The 17,513-nt window shown below is 53.9% G+C and overlaps 2 protein-coding genes across 12 annotated transcripts in view; both read right to left on the bottom strand.

Moving 5' to 3' along the window:
- The window catches only part of LOC105464464 (RNA polymerase II, I and III subunit F), a 92,352-nt gene that overhangs the window by 41,021 nt on the left and 33,818 nt on the right, over positions 1-17,513 (bottom strand). The gene's annotated exons all lie outside the window — the stretch shown is intronic.
- Positions 125-17,441, bottom strand: LOC105464462 (uncharacterized). The gene is given in 5 exon segments (XM_071080573.1): positions 125-16,866; positions 16,869-16,892; positions 16,895-17,157; positions 17,159-17,201; positions 17,204-17,441. Coding segments are annotated over 5 exon segments (888 nt in total). The 3' UTR covers positions 125-16,546.

The raw sequence follows: 17,513 nt of genomic DNA, 5'->3' as shown, positions 1-17,513 counted from the left end.
AGTGAGCCAAGATCACACCACTGCACTCCAGCCTGGGTGACAGAGTGAGACTCCATCTCAAAAAAAAAAAAAAAAAATTTGGCTGACTGTGTCACCATCGCCCTCCTCACCCTCCTTCTTTTTTTTTTTTTTTTTTTTTTTTGAGACGGAGTCTCGCTCTGTAGCCCAGGCTGGAGTGCAGTGGCCGGATCTCAGCTCACTGCAAGCTCCGCCTCCCGGGTTCACGCCATTCTCCAGCCTCAGCCTCCCGAGTAGCTGGGACTACAGGCGCCCGCCACCTCGCCCGGCTAGTTTTTTGTATTTCTTAGTAGAGACGGGGTTTCACCGTGTTAGCCAGGATGGTCTCGATCTCCTGACCTCGTGATCCACCCGTCTCGGCCTCCCAAAGTGCTGGGATTACAGGCTTGAGCCACCGCGCCCGGCCCACCCTCCTTCTTAAAATATCTCCCAGCAGGGTACAATGGCTCATTCCTGTAATCCCAGCACTTTGGGAGGCCGAGGTGGGCGGGTAACTTGAGGTCAGGAGTTCAATACCAGCCTGGCCAACATGGTGAAACCCCATCTTTACTGAAAAGACAAAAGTTAGCGAGGTGTGGTGGTGCGGGCCTATAATTCCAGCTATTCAGGAGGCTGAGGCAGAAGAATTGCTTGAACCTGGGAGGCAGAGGTTGCGGTAAGCTGAGATCGTGCCACTGCACTCCAGCTTGGGCAACAGAGCCAGACTCTGTCTCACTCATGGTTCCTGATTGACCTTAGGATAAAGTCCAAGCCTGGTACATAAGCCTCTACCAAACTTTCTACAGTCACCCTAACCCCTCCCCTGTTCTCCACATCCTAATTCCAAAGTATCTTGCATGCCAAGTATCTCACCTTTCTCTCTAACTCTCCATGTGCGTTCCTTTCTCTGAACCTTTGCTCACACATCGCCCTTTACCTCAATACTCAAAAGTCACCACCAGGCCATTTTTCCCTCTATTCAATCCCTTCTCTCTCTGTAAGGTTGCACCCAAACATCACCTCCACCGGGAAGCCCTTCTCAGTTGCCCCCAGACACAGCTCCCTTTGCTGAGCAACCCCAGCCCCATGGCCCCAGCCAACATGGCAAAACCTGGTCTCTACTAGAAATACAAAAATTAGCCGGGCATGGTGGCAGGTGCCTGTGATTGCAGCTACTCAGGAGGCTGAGGTGGGAGAATTGCTTGAGGCCGGGAGGCGGTGGCTGCAGTGCCCTGGACACTTCATAAGACTCTTGTGGGTCCCACTGACCCCACATTGCATCAGGCATGTTGAAATGTACCCACATCGCATGCTACATAGAACTGGTTGGCTATAAACAAGTTTTAAAGGGTCTTTTTCATTTTCCATTTAAAATTTTGAGTAATTTCTATTTTGCTATTTTTGCATACTTTGGAACTGGAGTTTTCTTCTTTAGTTCTTAAGCATTTTTGTGGCCCAATAAAAAGTCTGTAAGTGATATGCTTTGTCCAAGTTTGGGGGAAAAAATAAATTTTAAAAAAAGGTCAGGTGTGGTGGCTCACGCATGTAATCCTAGCACTTTGAGAGGCTGAGACGGGCGGATCACCCGAGGTCAGGAGTTCGGGACCAGCCTGGCCAACATAGCGAAATCCAGTCTCTACTAAAAATACAAAAATTAGCCGGTCATGGTGGCAGGTGCCTGTAGTCCCAGCTACTTAGGAGGCTGAGGTGGGAGAATTGCTTGAGCCCAGGAGGCAGAGGTTGCAGTGAGCCAAGATCACGCCACTGCACTCCAGTCTGGGCAACAGAGTGAGATTCCACCAAAAAAAAAAAAAAAAAAACACTTGGCCAGGCGAGGTGGCTCACACCTGTAATCCCAGCACTTGGAGAGGCCTAAGCGGGCAGATCACTTGAGGTCAGGAGTTGGAGACCAGCCTGGCCAACATGGTGAAACCCCATCTCTACTAAAAATACAAAAACTAGTCAGGCATGGTGGTACATGCCTGTAATCCCAGCTACTCAGGAGGCTGAGGCAGAAGAATCGCTTGAACCTGGGAGGCAGAGGTTGCAGTGAGTGGAGATTACGCCACAGCACTCCACCTGGGCAACAAAGTGAGACTCCACCCCAAAAAAACCACAAAGCAACTCTATAATCCTGGAGCCTCCAATGTCAAGGGTTCACTGTCTCCATCCCAGCGCTCATCCCCAAAATGAGTAAATTCACAAATTCCCCTAAAAATCTATCTTTAGTCTCTCTGAATCTAATACGATGCAACTCACATTATTTATGTATCTGTCAACTGTGTCTCTATAAGATACTTCTGTAATGTTTATCTGTTCTTTCTAAAGATCTCTGTTCACAACACACTGGGTGTCCAGGAGGCATGGTTGAGAGCCTGTCAGGACCCATGTGTTACCGTTCTTGAGCCTTGCAACAAACAACTCACGAATAAATCCTATCCCTGTGTTACAGATAAGGAAACTGAGCCTCAGAGAGGGGAACTAGCTTGCAAGTAAGAGGCCACAGGGCAAAGAAGGGCTCTCAGGAGTGTTGACTCCATTCCTTCTCTAACCTCTCTCAACCCCTTCTCTCAGTGGCGCTGCACCCATGCCAGCCGCCACTCGTCACTTGCTCCTTTTCCTCCCCTCTGCTTCCAGGCAAGACGCAGATGTCATCTCCATCCATACCCTTAATCTTGCCTCAACGTCATCACCCCATTCCATCCCATAAACACTTCCTGAGTTCCTACTATGTGCCAAGCACTGTACAGAGAACTGGAATGAAAATAATGAATGCCGAGGTCACCAGACTATGAGCCCAAGGGCAGGGATGGAGCCCACAGCGGAGTTGGTGGGTCCTCGTCAGCCCCTGTTGAGTGCCTGTGGTCTCCGTATGTTCCCAAAGGAAGCTAGTTTCACTTTGAGCATGTTGAAGAATGTTATTTCAAACACCCTACACCTCCAAAGCCAGGCAGGGAGCCCTGGGCTGCCCCCTCCTCAATGGTGTTGGCTTATTCCTCTGCGGGGGAGGCCTGTGTCCAGCAGCCCCTGGACTGGTGGCACCAACCACCCTAGTGTCCTGCACAGACTGCAGACAAACACAGGGTCAGCACCATCTCGTGGGGCCCAAAGCCATCCTCCTAATAACCCCCCATATTTGGAAAGCACTTTAGTTTGCAAAAGGCTCCACCTTCTTTCTCCATGTGTCCTCTCCCCACCCCAGCTATGAGTAAGGAATTTTCCCAGCCCACTTGGCCCCTAGCATCCAAGTTTGGGCAATAACCCAGGAGTCCAGACTCCCAGTCCAATGTAGAAAGGCCTGCCAGCTCTGTTTACTCCACAGTGCCGCAGAAAGGCCCTCTCTTTTCTAGACCTCAGCTCCCTGTCAGTATAAGAAGGTCCAGCTGGACAACCGCTAAGCTCCCTTCAGGCTTCAAAATGCCAGTCTACCGTGGGGGCGCAGGTGGCCAACCCCCAGGGGAGGAACCGAGGCCCGTGGCTGCACACACTGTGCCTGCACCATGCCGTCAGGGGAGGCATCGTGTTCCGGCAGGACCAGCAGGATGAGTCACCAGATATGGAAATGACGCTGGCACACAGGAGGTCTGGGGGCCGGGAAGCTCACCCTCGCCAAAACCACAGCTGAGGAGGAACAGCGCTGGGATCCCTACGATTCACCGAGCGGGCACAGGCTGCCAGGTGCAGATCCAGGCAGTCAAATGGTGTGCATGGTGTATCTTCCAGCCCAACAGCAGTGGAGGCTGCCCAGTCCTCCAATAACAATAATCATCATAATAAAAATAACAACACACAGTGGTTGGCTATTGTGTCGGGCACTTGACACCTGTTACCTTCTCTCACTTCTGAACCTGCCAGTTATGATATGACCCATTTTCAAGAGGAAACCCCGGGGCTCAGAGAGACAAAGGAGCTCTGCCCAGGTCACAGAGCCAGGGAGAGGGGTACCCTGCTCTGACTGCTCCAAAGCCCTCATCCTCTGCATCCCACAGAGTCTAGGCTCATTTCAGCTCGGTGGCCAGGCTGAGGTCCTGGGGAGGGGAAGGGGTATCAGGGCACCCAGAGGCAAATGACCTGGGAGGATTCTGACTCAGCCCCACAACTGGAGCAGGCGGGCGCCACGCCCTCCTAGGCCTCCTGGAGCCCCGCCAAGGCCTTTCTTAGGCTGTGACATTCAGATGTCGGGAGGCCTGCTGGTCCTCACCCACAGGCCAGGCTGAGGCTGCCACAGGGGCCTGAGCAGATGAGGAAGGCTGAGCCCCGTGATGGCTGACAAGCTCCAGCATCCCAACACACAGGCAGCCAAAGATGCCTGCAGCCACCTGGTAGGAATGTGTCTGAACTGGGCCTGGAGCCTGGCAAGTGGGGCTCCTGGATCCTGGGACAGAGGGTACAACTCAGGACCCCAGGCTGGCACTCCACAGTACCATCCCCAGGGCAGTTCCCACAAGGAGCACCTGGATCTCTCAGCAAAGATGGGAGCAGACTGCGAGAGCCCAGGAACTCAGGGCCAGCTGCCCAACAGGCCCACCTCGGGGTGGAGGGTACGGTCGTCTGGGAATGAAGACAGAAGTGGGAGGCCCTGGGTTAGGGAATGACAGGAGGGGGTCTTCATCCTGTGTAGGGGCGGGGAAGCATCTGTGGTGAAAAGCAGGACCCATCTTGGGGCAGCGGGCCCACCTACCAGGGTGGGCTCCTGTACCAGCCAGACCCTAATGCCCTGCCTTTGACATCTCCGTCTCAGCCCCCACCACACCTCTCCTCTCCTCTCCCTCTCTCCCTCTCACATTCCTCTGGGAGTCGATCAGTGCTTGAGTGACACCCCAGATGACTCTTTGCTATTAATTCCCACACACAGAATGGGCCCCTTGTTCTCTTCTCCCAGAGGAATGGCCGTGGCCAAAGCCATCCCAAGAGTCCCTGACTTAACCCTTCTCCTGGCCAGTCCTCTGCACATCCCACACCCAGGGCCACAGGGCCAGCAGTGGGGAGGGTGCAGAGAGGGAGTCTGGAAGGAATAGGGGCTCCTTCCAGCCCAGAGCCCCTGGAATAAAGTCTCCAGGGTGGGACAGCAGGACCACCCCAACCCGCCCAGGAAGCCTAACAGCAACTCTTCACCTGAGGTTCTCGCCAGGCCCTGGAGGCCAGAAGGCCTGTCCAGATGTAAGTGTGAGGCCCAGGGTCCACAGCCTCCCCAGGGCCAGTATGATGTCTCCGGACCCCAGGGAGGTCCCTTCAAGTGGCAGGTGGGAGGCTCAGACCCTCAGCCCAGCCCTGGCCTTGAGGGGGTTAACACGGACTGGAGGCAGGACACCACCTGTCAGGGCAGGTCTCTGAGGAGAGATGAGGCGGCCATGGCCTCTTTTGATCACAGGAGAAATTGCTCTGTTGAGTAAAAGCCCAGCCTCCCCTCATTCCCTGCCCCACCCCACCCCCAATCGCACCAGAGGCGGGAAGGAAAGGCTAACTTAGACAATGAGAGAGAGGGAAAAGTTTGTGAGGAGAAACTGAGGCCCCGGGAGGGGGAGAACATGCCCCTCCATTTCCACTTCTCACCCTCTCCCTGCCTCTTCCCCAATTCTGCAAGCCATCTTGGCTCTCTGGGTGCTGGAAAGCTCTCACCGGAAGGGGACACAAACACCTGCTCTTCCGTCAATCTGGGCAACCTTGGCTCTCGTGCCAGGAGATGGCACAAATCCTGCAGTCCATGACTCAGTGAGGGTCGTGTCCCAGGGAGGCTCGGACGCATCCTCACCTCCTGCCTATACCCCCTCGACAGACAGTGAGCTGTGGGCTCACGGGAGGTGAGGTCCCCAGGACAGCCAGAGAAAGGGCCCCAGGGCAGTGTCAGGGAAGCTGGAAATGGGAAGAGGGAGATGCGGAGCTGGGCACAGGCACGAGGGAGGGGCAGGGTGACCCAGGGTGTGCAGGGGACAGAGCCAGGTGGCCTGGGGAAGGTAGGCTGGAGCCAGGTGGGGAAGACTGCGGGCTGCCACGGTTTCCACAAGCCTTGGTTTCTCTAACTTGTCAGCTTTCTCCACCTCTGTCATTTTCCAGGGTCCTCCCCACACTTACAGAGGCAGGGAAGATGAGAGGTGGCACAGGGCAGAGACAGAGAAATTCATGGAGGGAGGGAGAGAGAGAACGTATCAGGGAGAGAAAAACAGGGAGAGACAGAGACAGGGCTGGAGAGAGACAGGGAACCAGGGCAGGAGGGCCAGGACAGGAAGGACACCAAGAGGCAGGAGCAACCAACTGTGGGATGTGGGGTCAAAATTAAAAAGCTTCCCAGAGGCCGGGCGCGGTGGCTCAAGCCTGTAATCCCAGCACTTTGGGAGGCCGAGATGGGCGGATCACGAGGTCAGGAGATCGAGACCATCCTGGCTAACACGGTGAAACCCCGTCTCTACTAAAAAATACAAAAACCTAGCTGGGCGAGGTGGCGGGCGCCTGTAGTCCCAGCTACTCGGGAGGCTGAGGCAGGAGAATGGCGTAAACCCGGGAGGTGGAGCTTGCAGTGAGCCAAGATCGTGCCACTGCACTCCAGCCTGGGCGACAGAGCGAGACCCCGTCTCAAAAAAAAAAAAAAAAAAAGCTTCCCAGAGAGAGGAGGCTGGGGACAGAAAGAGGAGAAGGAGGGAGCAATGGACAGAGAAAGAAACAAGACGGAGGCCGAAGTGGAAAAGAAGGGAGAAAGGTCAGGGGGAAGAGGCCTTCAGAAGAGGGGATGGAGGGGAGACTCTGGCTGGGAAGCTCAGGGCCCTCCCAGGCCCCTCTGTATTTGTTCCTGGCAGGTCCACAGTGCACACCCTCCCCAGGCAGCACCCTGCTCCCCACGGCCTGCCACCTGTGTCCCAGCTGGCACCCCAGAGGATGCAGCCAGCCACTGCCACCCTTGCCTTCCAGAGCAGGACACAGGAGTGGGGTGGCCTGCCCTAGGGGTGGGAGTTTTGAGGCCGGGGAGGGGCCCTTAGAGCATCTACGGCAGTAGTGCCTCCACTAGGTGCATCATAATAGCAGCAAAGATTTAAAAATACAGATGTCCCACCCAAATCTACCACTCAGAATGGGGCCTAGGAATTAGTCTTTTAAAACTCCTCAAAGGGCTTGTGATCTTTGGCCCTAGGTTTGGACCACATTGGCGGATGAGAAGAACAACAGTGGCCAGAGAGGGGCTGTGCCCCACCCGAGGTCACACAGCAGTTCTCGACAGAGCCCAGCCTTTCAGTGAGGTCTCCCAGGTCCTGCCCAGTGCTCGTCCTCCTGTCGAGTGACACTGCAGCTAGGTCTGCACAGGATTGGGCACACAGGAAGGGCATAAGTGGGCAGTGCCCTCTCCCTCTTGCTCCATCCCTCCTGCCTCAAGGCCCCAGCCAAGCTCTCCAGGGACTGCCAGAGCAGTCCCCAATTTGAGGCCAGAAACCAAATGAGGGAGAGGAAGGGATTTGCCCAGAACGGGATTTCTGTCCCCCATCACCCCGCCCTTGTCCCCCTAGTGCCAAGGCCTGGGGCTGAGAGCTCTCTCGCCAGAGATGGGGGCGGAGGGTGGGGCAAAAGGGAGGAGGGGAAGACCCGGGTGCTTCCTGTCTCCCCCTTTTTCCCTGCCTCCCTGGGCTCAGGGCTGGGTCCCCTGGGGCAGTGGTGTCTGAAGCTGACAGATCTGCCCTGTCCTTCCTGCCTGTTGGGGGAAGGGGTGGAGCTGGCTCAGATCCCCCATGCCCTCCTCCTCTTCCCTAGGTCCTCAGGGGCTTGGCTGCCCATTAAACCCAGCCTGGTCCCCCAGGGTGTCCCTGCTCCAGAAGAAGGAAGAGCACTGGACTTGGAGTCACGACCACCTCCATCAGTGAGAGGCCCTGAACAGCCTCATCTAACCCTCGGCGTCCTCCTCGTTTTTTTTTTTTTTTTTTTTTTGAGACAGTCTCACTCCTGTCACCCAGGATAGAGTACAGTGGCACCATCAAGACTCACTTCCCAGACTCAACTTCCCAGGCTCAGGTGATTCTCTCACTCAGCCTCCCGAGTAGCTGGGACTACAGGCACACACCACCACACCCAGCTAATTTTTTTTTTTTTTTTTAATTTTTAGTAGAGATGGGATTTTGCCATGATAACAAGGTAGAGATGGGGTTGCCCAGGCTGGTCTTCAACTCCTGGGATCAAGCAATCCAAGTGCTGGGATTACAGGTGTGAGCCACTGTGCCTGGCCTCTCCCGGCTTTTTACCCCCCATTCTGTCCTCACCATTCATTCATTCATTCGGACACTCAGTTGATCACTGAGGACTTACGAAGCTGCCCTCATGAAGCAGACATCCTTGTGGGGAAGATAGACAATGAACAACTAATCTGCCAATAAATATGTGATCATAAATTTCAATGAGTGCCATAAAGGAAAAGTCTAGGGTGCTGTCAGAGAAAACAGCTGGTACTGGAGGGTCGAGAGAGGCGTCTCTGTAGACATGAGCTTTAGGTGATCCCCCAGGAGGAGGCTGCAGGGAGGGATGTGAGAGGACTCCCCCCGCAGTGCTAAGGGAATGACAGACCCAGCAGACAGGCCCACTGAGCTCTCTCTCTGATCACTGAGGTTCAGCAAGCACTTATTGAGCATCTGCTGTGTGCTCACATGTCCAACCCCGAGCACTTGGGGGACAAAACGTGGGAAACAAAAGCAAATGTGGGCCTGTCCCAGTAGAGCCCTAAAACTCCTGATAGCAAATCTGATAGATGTCAGAGGCCCACTCCCTCCAGGCACTGATGGAGAATGTACCAGAGAGGGTGGCTGGCTTCCCCAAGATCACACAGCAGGAGTTGGGACCTTGGCAGTCGGGAGCAGCTCCTCCCACTGCACCTGCCAAAGCAGAGTCACTGAGATTTCAACTCTTGGTTCTCAGCCCTAAACTCTCTGATTTCTCAATTTGTCACCTGGTAGAGAGGTGAGGCAAATATAAAACACCTGTGCAGGTAACACACACCTGTAATCCCAGCACTTTGGGAGGCCAAGGTGGGAGGATAGCTTGAGCTTAGGAGTTCAGTAAGACCAGCTTGGGCAACATGGGGAATCCCTGTCTCTACAAAAAAATACAAAAATTGGCCAGGTGCGGTGGCTCATGCCTATAATCCCAGCACTTTGGGAGGCTAAGGAGGGCGGATCATGAGGTCAGGAGATCGAGACCACGGTGAAACCCCGTCTCTACTAAAAACACAAAAAATTAGCGGGGCGTGGTGGCGGGCACCTGTAGTCCCAGCTACTCGGGAGGCTGAGGCAGGAAAATGCCGCGAACCAGGAGGTGGAGCTTGCAGCGAGCTGAGATCACGCCACTGAACTCCAGCCTGGGAGACAGAGGGAGACTCCGTCTCAAAAAAAAAATTAGCCAGGCACAGTGGCTGGCGCCTGTAGAACCAGCTACTTGGAAGGCTGAGGTGGGGGATCGATTAAGCCCAGGCAGTAGAAGCTGCAGTGAGCCATGACGGCACCCCTGAACTCCATCCTGGGCCACAGAGTGAGACCCTATCTCAAAAACAACACAAAACAAAACAACACCTGTGCACAGTGAAGCACACACAGCTGAAGGTGAGCTGGGGTGGGTGTGTGTGAGACCCTCAGCCTGGCAGCCTGGCAGATATTACACTTCCTGTGTGAACTGAAGCCCCTGACATGTGAACACACCCCAGGGCTGTGCCTGAGTCCCTGTCGTGACCTCAGTAAGCTCAACTCTGTCCCCTAGACAGGGAAGAGGTTTTCCTGGGCTTGATTATACCCAAGACATAAGCCATCCCACCTGGAAAATGCGGGGCATTAACTGGCAGTTGAAACGACTGAAAGAGGCAACTACTAGGTCTTGTTTTTGTCAAAGGTGCTAGGCTGAGCACTTGCCATTCCTTACTTCTTTTCATCCTTGTGACACTGCAAGTATAGTGATTCTCATTTTACAGACAGGAAATTGAGGCATGGGAAGGTTACTTAACTTATCCCAATCTTGCTGGTAAGTGGGGCAAGGGCCAGCCTTGAACTCTGGTCTCTGGCTCCCGAGCTCAGCTCATCATCACTCGGTTCCCATTTTCATTAACAAGTGACATCAGCGAAGAATAAGGAAACCTTCTGTCAGCAAGGAGGATCCTCCAAGGTCAGACAAACGCTGAATTCTGACTGGATCACCCCATTTTTACCTTTAAGGGACAGCAGTGAACTGGGGGAGAGCAGGAATATGGGCGGGCTGAGCTCCCTTCCTGCCCAGCCCTGGTCTGGGGCAATGGCCTGGATCACAGAGGAAAATGACAAGGAATTTGGAATGAGAAGATTCAGTTCGGTTGTCACCTCCTAAGCTGCCAGCTTAGGAGGTTGTCCTAAGATTCAGTTCGGTTGTCCCCCAAGCTGCCAGCTGCCTGCCAGTGGTGAAAGGACAAAGGTCTCATCAGCCATGTGCAGCCCACCCTGCTCAGACCATATTTAAAGACAGCTCTTTTCCGCTCCAGGGACAACACCAATGGTCCCCTCTGCCCCCTCTCTTCCTTCCCTCCACCTTCACCACTCTCTTAATCCTCATGCATGTCTGCACCATGTTGTCTAGTGTCTAGACATGTATGAATGAACAAGCTCCCTAAAGACAAGGGGCACACACACCCCTCTTTACCCCACAGACAGCAGGAGCTTGCCTAGGGTAGGTCCCCAGGAACCCTGGGGATAAAACGTCACAGCAGACATGTCCAATTCCATGACTAAACAGTCATGTGAGCTTGGTCACTTGCTTCCCCTTCTGCTTTGGTTCGATGGATGGCCATCGGCCATGGCTCTGCAGCCTCCGTGGTGACTGGGAGCAGATGGGGAACATCTGAGGGCAGCATTTTGACGGGATAAGAAGCAATAACTAATATAAACATTAGCTGGGGAGCTGGGCGCGGTGGCTCATGCCTGTAATCGCAGCATTTTGGGAGGCCGAGGCAGGTGGATCACCTGAGGTCACGAGTTTGAGACCAGCTTCGGCAACATGGTGAAACCCCGTCTGTCTCTACTAAAAATATAAAAATTAGCAAAGTGTGGCCGGGCGCAGTGGTTCAAGCCTGTAATCCCAGCACTTTGGGAGGCCGAGACGGGCGGATCACGAGGTCAGGAGATCGAGACCATCCTGGCTAACCTGGTGAAACCCCGTCTCTACTAAAAAAAATACAAAAAACTAGCCAGGTGAGGTAGCGGGCGCTTGTAGTCCCAGCTACTCGGGAGGCTGAGGCAGGAGAATGGCCTAAAAACTCGGGAGGCGGAGCTTGTAGTGAGCTGAGATCCGGCCACTGCACTCCAACCTGGGCGACAGAGCGAGACTCCGTCTCAAAAAAAAAAAAAAAAAAAATTAGCAAAGTGTGGTGGGGTGCACTTGTAATCCCAGCTACTTGGGAGGCTGAGGCTGGAGAATTGCTTGAACCTGGGAGGCAAAGGTTGCAGTAAGCTGAGATCACATCACTGCACTCAAATCTAGGCAACACAGTGAAAGAGTGAGACTGTCTCAAAAAAAAAAAAAAAAAAAAAAAAAAAGAAGCAATGACTACTCTAAAACCCAAGGTCAACCAACAGCCACCTTGGCAGCAGATCCCCAAGCTGCTGGTAACAATAGCCACCATTTACTGGGTTCTGTCATGCGCCAGACCCTGTCTTAAGTGTTTACATACATTATCTGCTTTAATCCTCACCACAACCTGGAAGGAAGCTGAGACTCAGAGACCTTCATTCATTTGCCAAGGACACACAGCTAACAAATGGAGGTGTCAGGATTCAAACCTGGGGCTAGAGCCAGGCATGGCGGCACACACCTGTAGTCCCAGCTATTCAGGAGGCTGAGGAGGAAGGATCACTTGAGCCCAAGAGTTTGAGACCCCATCTCTAACAATGTTTTTTAAACCTGGAGTGTCTGACTCAGGAGCGTGTGCTCATTCCTACCCCGCATGCTGCCTGCACACATTCTCTTCCATGCAAGCCCTTCATCTGCTGACATCATTCCTATGTAACAGGCACCACGGAGGAGGCGGGAAAGACCCAGCCCTCAAGTCCACACCCCAGCAGGGACAATTCAGGACAATGAGAACTCTGAAGGCATGGAAACACAGGGAACTGGGGGTCAGTGCCATATTCTATTCAGCTGCTTCCCTGGCCTGACACTGAGTAGTCACCTGGTACATGTCAAACAGGTCTGAACAGAGTTAGAAACCAAGGCAAGGTGACCCCAAAGTAAGGAACATGCACATGTCACTCAGAGGCCATGGTGCCTCCACGTCCACCTTAGGCAACTATGTCCTCTCCAGAACAGGGTGAAACTGGTTTCCATCAAAAACTCTACAAGATGTTAATAGGTGGTAAAAAATAATAGAATAATAAATTGAAGATTCATATTAAATATTTTAAACAAAGAGCTGTTTTTAACTGCAGAATTCAGAACTTTTAGCATGCTTAGAGGCAATGCATCTCTTTACTTAAACACTTTTTAAATTAAAAAAAAATAATAATGGTGGCCAGGCGCGGTGGCTCACATCTGTAATCCCAGCACTTTGGGAGGCCAAGGCAGGCAAATCACTTGAGGTCAGGAGTTCAAGACTAGCCTGGCCATCATGGTGAAACCCCGTCTAATAAAAAGACAAAAAATTAGCTGGGTGTGGTGGTGTGCGCCAGTAGTCCCAACTACTTGGGAAGCTAAGGGAGAAGAATCACTTTAGCATGGGAGGTGGATGTGGCAGTGAGCCGAGATCATGCCACTGCACTCCAGCCTGGCCAACAGAGTCAGTCTCAGTCTCAAATAATGTTGATAATAATAATAATGGAGACTGGGGTCTCACTATGCTGTCCAGGCTGGTCTTGAGCTCCTGGGCTCAAGCAATCCTCCTACCTTGGCCTCCCAAAGTACTGGGATTACAGGTGTGAACCACCACTTCCCACCCTTGCATTTCTAAAAAGAGGAAGCAGAAAGCAGTGTTTCCCAAATGTCTTTCAAGAGATGCCTATCAGTGTCCTGAGGAACACCAAGGGTCTGAGACATCACCTTGCAAACACTGGATCAGGCATGGGCCTCTTGTTTTGAAACACAATTCATGGGTTATCAAATATGGAAACATTCTCAGAGATCAGCTAGCCTGCCACTCGTTTTATAGATGGGGAAACTGAGGCCCAGAGAGGGAAGAAGGTTGCCAAGGCAACACAGGGCCTCTACAGCCATTGGGTCTTGACCCCAGCCCTTGGGGTCCAGAGGCCCAGCTCCAGCTGCCTGTTTGGCTGGGCCAGGTTCCAGGTTTCTATGTAGGTCTCTCCTATCAAACCCTCAACTCCTCAAAGCCAAGGTCTGGTCTCTCTCACCTCCCAGCCCCAACTCCTGGCCCAGTACCCTGCACAGAGGATACATTCACAGAAATTCCCAGCAGCTGGAAAGGCTCAGGGTAGACGCCAGGAAGGGCTTTCCAGCAGCTGCGTACAGATGGCAGGAACGGGCAGTGAACTTCTCTGAAGGCTTCTCAGAAGAGGGCAGAGGCCGGGCTGCCAGAGGCAGTGCAGGGCACTGGCTCCAGCTTCCTGGTTTCCAGAAAGGGTGGAGTTGGTAGTGAAGGAAGATTCCAACCCCAAGAGCTGCCTTCCTGGCCTGGGTCTGAGACCCTCAGCTTGCACCAGAAACAGGGAGGGGCGAGAGCCCCTGTTGGGACAAGCCATGGAATGCCATCCTCCTCCCCCAGAGTTCAGGCCCTTTGCCTCCAGGAAGCCACTCCTGCCCACTCCAGCCTCCCTGATATTTTCCTCCTTGGAACTCTGACAGCAACTCAGCTCAGGGAAGGTGAGCCCAGGCTGAGCATGGCCTCAGGGGCTCCCAATAGGAAGTGGAGACTGGCCCGTCCTCTAGGCAATGCAGTAAGGAGGCAAAGCACATCTGAAGGTGTCTACTCCTCTGAGGGAAAGTCATAGAGAAAAGAATTCCAACCAAGGTGCCCAAGGTGTGTCCCAGAAGTGGACCTCTCAGTGGGGCTGCAGCAGTGCCTAGATCGCCAGGAGGCAGCGGGAGAACAGTGCTCCAGGGGAAGGCAGAGCAGGCCCAAAGGCCCAGGCAAGGAAAGGAGGTAGGAGCAGGAACACCTGCAGCTGCACTTGCAGCCTAGGGGCAGTAAAGCAGAGTGATCAGAGGTTGGGCTGGGACCAACCACAGGTCCCAGTCCACATCCTACCATCATTTGCTGGGCAAGCTCAGGCCCGTCGCTGAATCAATTTGTGCCTCAGTTTCCTTCCTAAAATGAGAATAATAGCATCTACTCATAGGGTTGTTGGGAAGATGAAGTCCGATGACAGGAGCCCTCAGAGCTGAGCCAGCACCTGGGGAGGCCCTAGAGTGTCGCCTTCACTGTTAAAGGGCATGGCACAGGAGGTCCACCCATGACAGAGGAGCTTGTCATCACAAGCAGGAGTGCCACCTGGTCTGACATTAGGATTCAAAAGGCAAATTATAAACTCCTGACGGTGAGGCCGCGGTGGCTGCTCGGTAAATACTTGTGCACTTGACCTGAGGTGAGCATGCTCCACACCTCCCAGTGCTGGCCTAATAGCTAAATGATTTCCTCTGACTGACATTTTTTTTTTTTTTTTTTTTTTTTTTTTTTTTTTTTTTGAGACGGAGTCTCGCTCTGTCTCCCAGGCTGGAGTGCAGTGGCCGGATCTCAGCTCACTGCAAGCTCCGCCTCCCGGGTTCACGCCATTCTCCTGCCTCAGCCTCCCGAGTAGCTGGTACTACAGGCGCCCGCCACCTCGCCTGGCTAGTTTTTTTTTGTAGTTTTAGTAGAGACGGGGTTTCACTGTGTTCACCAGGATGGTCTCGATCTCCTGACCTCGTGATCCACCCGTTTCGGCCTCCCAAAGTGCTGGGATTACAGGCTTGAGCCACCGCGCCCGGCCCTGACATTTATTGAGCAGTCACAGTCACTATGCTAGGTAGGGTGTGTGTGTGTGTGTGTGTGTGTGTGTGTGTGTGTGTGTGTGTGTGTGTGTGTGTGTATTCTTATTCAATTCTCTCATCACTTGGGGATATCACAGGTGCATAAGATTATCAGCATTGTACATATGCAAAAGCCGAGTCCTGAGAGGTTAATAGCATGATTTGCCTAAGGCCCCTTGGGTATTAGTGGCAGGATTTCTTGACTTCGAGTCACTTTCCGCTGCACCCCAGACTGAGGATGACGCAGCCTTATCCAAAGGTGGAGGTAGCCTAGAAATTGCTCAGGGCAACTCCCACAGCCACCCCAGTGCACCCAGACTCAGCTGAAGACCCACAGGGCGGCTTCTGTCTGTCACTACGCTGCCCTCGACCACTAACCTGTGCCCATCGGCCCTCCACCTTCCCAGTGCATAGTTCCTCCCCAGCCACACCCTGAAGCTCTCTGGATACCCCAGTATAACCTGCCTGGCTGGCGGGTCCAGTACCCAAGCCCGCTCCTCCATCCCTGGTGATTTTGGTTCAGCATCCAGAGACTCAGTGAAGATTTCCCTGGGAACTTCAAGCCTGCACCTCAGCCTCAGAAATTCAGAATCAACCTGTCTGGGGTGGGATCTGGGCTCCAGTATGTTTTTGTTGTTGTTGTTTGTTTGTTTGAGACAGAGTCTTACTTGTCACCCAAGCTGCAGTGCAGTGGCGCCATCTCGGCTCACTGCAACCTCCACCTCTTGAGTTCAAGTGATTCTCCTGCCTCAGGCTCCCATGTAGCTGGGATTACAGGTGCATGCCACCACGCCCAGTTAATTTTTGTATTTTTAGTAGACATGGGGTTTCACCACGTTGGCCAGGCTGGTCTCGAACTCCTGACCTCAGGTCATCTGCCCGCCTCGGCCTCCCAAAGTGCTGGGATTACAGGAATGAGTCACCATGCCTGGCCCAGTATGTTTTTCTTAATTCCACAAGTGATTCTAAATTCAACAAGAATTAGAGCCAGTCCTAGGCAACTGATTAGAAATGCAGAACCGCAGGCCCCACCCCAACCTGAAGAATCCCAGTGCACTTCCCATGTGAGAAACACTGCCCTACGCCAAACCCCACATCCACAAGCCAGGCCCTGTGAAAGGCCCCCACAGGGCAACTGGAGGTAGGAGGATGCACAGGCCAGATAGAATTAAAGAGTGGATTGCCAGGACCCTCCAGGTCGCATCCACACAGCACTCAGAGGTGCTAAATGCTTTCCCTGTGTTCCTTCATCCCATCTCAGCCCTGTCCTCTGAGAGTCAGGAAGACAGTCTCATGCCTGTGTGGGGAAACTGAGGCGGGGGCAGAGCCTCAACTTGACCAGACCGTCCCTCACTCCTGCATGGCCCCTGGCTCTGCAGCCAGTAGATTTCCTGACCTTCATCTCAGTGTATCCTGCAGGGCAGGCAGAGAGGGAGGGTGACCATTGCCCCATGTGACAGGTGAGGGACCATGGACCCAGGGTGCGGAACACAGGTGGAGCCTTCCATAAAGCAGGGCCGGTTCCCTCAGGAAGAGGACTTGGGAGCTGGGGGGTGAAGGGTAACTGCTGACCAGCGGCAGCTCTGCCAGGCAGTGTCATCAGTGGGTTTCATGTTTGACTGACAGATATTTCTTTCCTCTCCTCCTCTCCGGGGCCCATCTTCTGAGTAAATCTAGGACCTGCCTTAACAAAAGCCAGGCCAAGTCCCAGGAAAACTCTGTTGCTCTAGAAAGGCCTCCTTGGGCCATGGAAGGAAGCCTGGATTTCCACCATTACGCTTAGACCACAGGCCCCTCTCTGCTGCGGAATAAACACCCAGAGAGAGGGCAGGTTACGGAGCCCACCAGGCACCACACCTTGCCATGGATGGTGACAAACCCTCACTTCAGGACAGAGAGGTGATGGGGGGTGGGGTAAGGGGGTCAAGGCATCCCTGGGGAAGGGTCAAGAATGAGGGGTAAAGGGACCCCTGCCACCCCCAGCAGGGAAAGGAGCAGAAGGTGACACTGGCCCTCCTGTTGTCCTGCTGGGACAGAGGCCCAGGTGTCTTCAGCCAGCATCCCTCCCCTCTCCAAGCTCCCTGCTCTTCAGGAATGAGTGTGGGTCCTTCACCCTCCCCTGCTGGATAACACTGGGTTCCCAGGGTCTGGGATGGGATGGAGGGGATCCCAGTTGCCAGCATGGTGGGCAGGGATGTGTTCGCAGCAGGGGCCCCAACCACACACACAGCACTGGTCATCTGACAGCCCTTCCCACCCCCCTGCAGGCCCACCTGCCTCACCCAACACTGCTCAGCAGAAAGCCCAGCACAGCCCTGAGAGGAAGGCAGTGTCTGTGCGGGGACAAGGGAGACAGAGAGGGAGTGGCCCCTTCTGTCTAGCATGGCTTCCTGCAGACAGAGCGTGCCCACTGCTACCCCCACCCCCATCCTGGCCCAGCTGGGCCAAGGAGGGCAAAGGAGGAAGCAGGGAGTTAGAAAGGGGGCAGCTGTGGGACCCCACATTCCACCTCCTAACTCTGGGCTCTTTCCCTCCACAACCACCCCTCCTGCCCCAGGGGGGTCTCGGGCCAGTCA

This window comes from Macaca nemestrina, chromosome 15 (genome assembly GCF_043159975.1).
Source record: "Macaca nemestrina isolate mMacNem1 chromosome 15, mMacNem.hap1, whole genome shotgun sequence".
In the NCBI taxonomy this organism is placed as follows: domain Eukaryota; kingdom Metazoa; phylum Chordata; class Mammalia; order Primates; family Cercopithecidae; genus Macaca; species Macaca nemestrina.
Note: the sequence above shows the minus strand (reverse complement) of the source record. Positions and strands in the feature narration are given on the sequence as shown.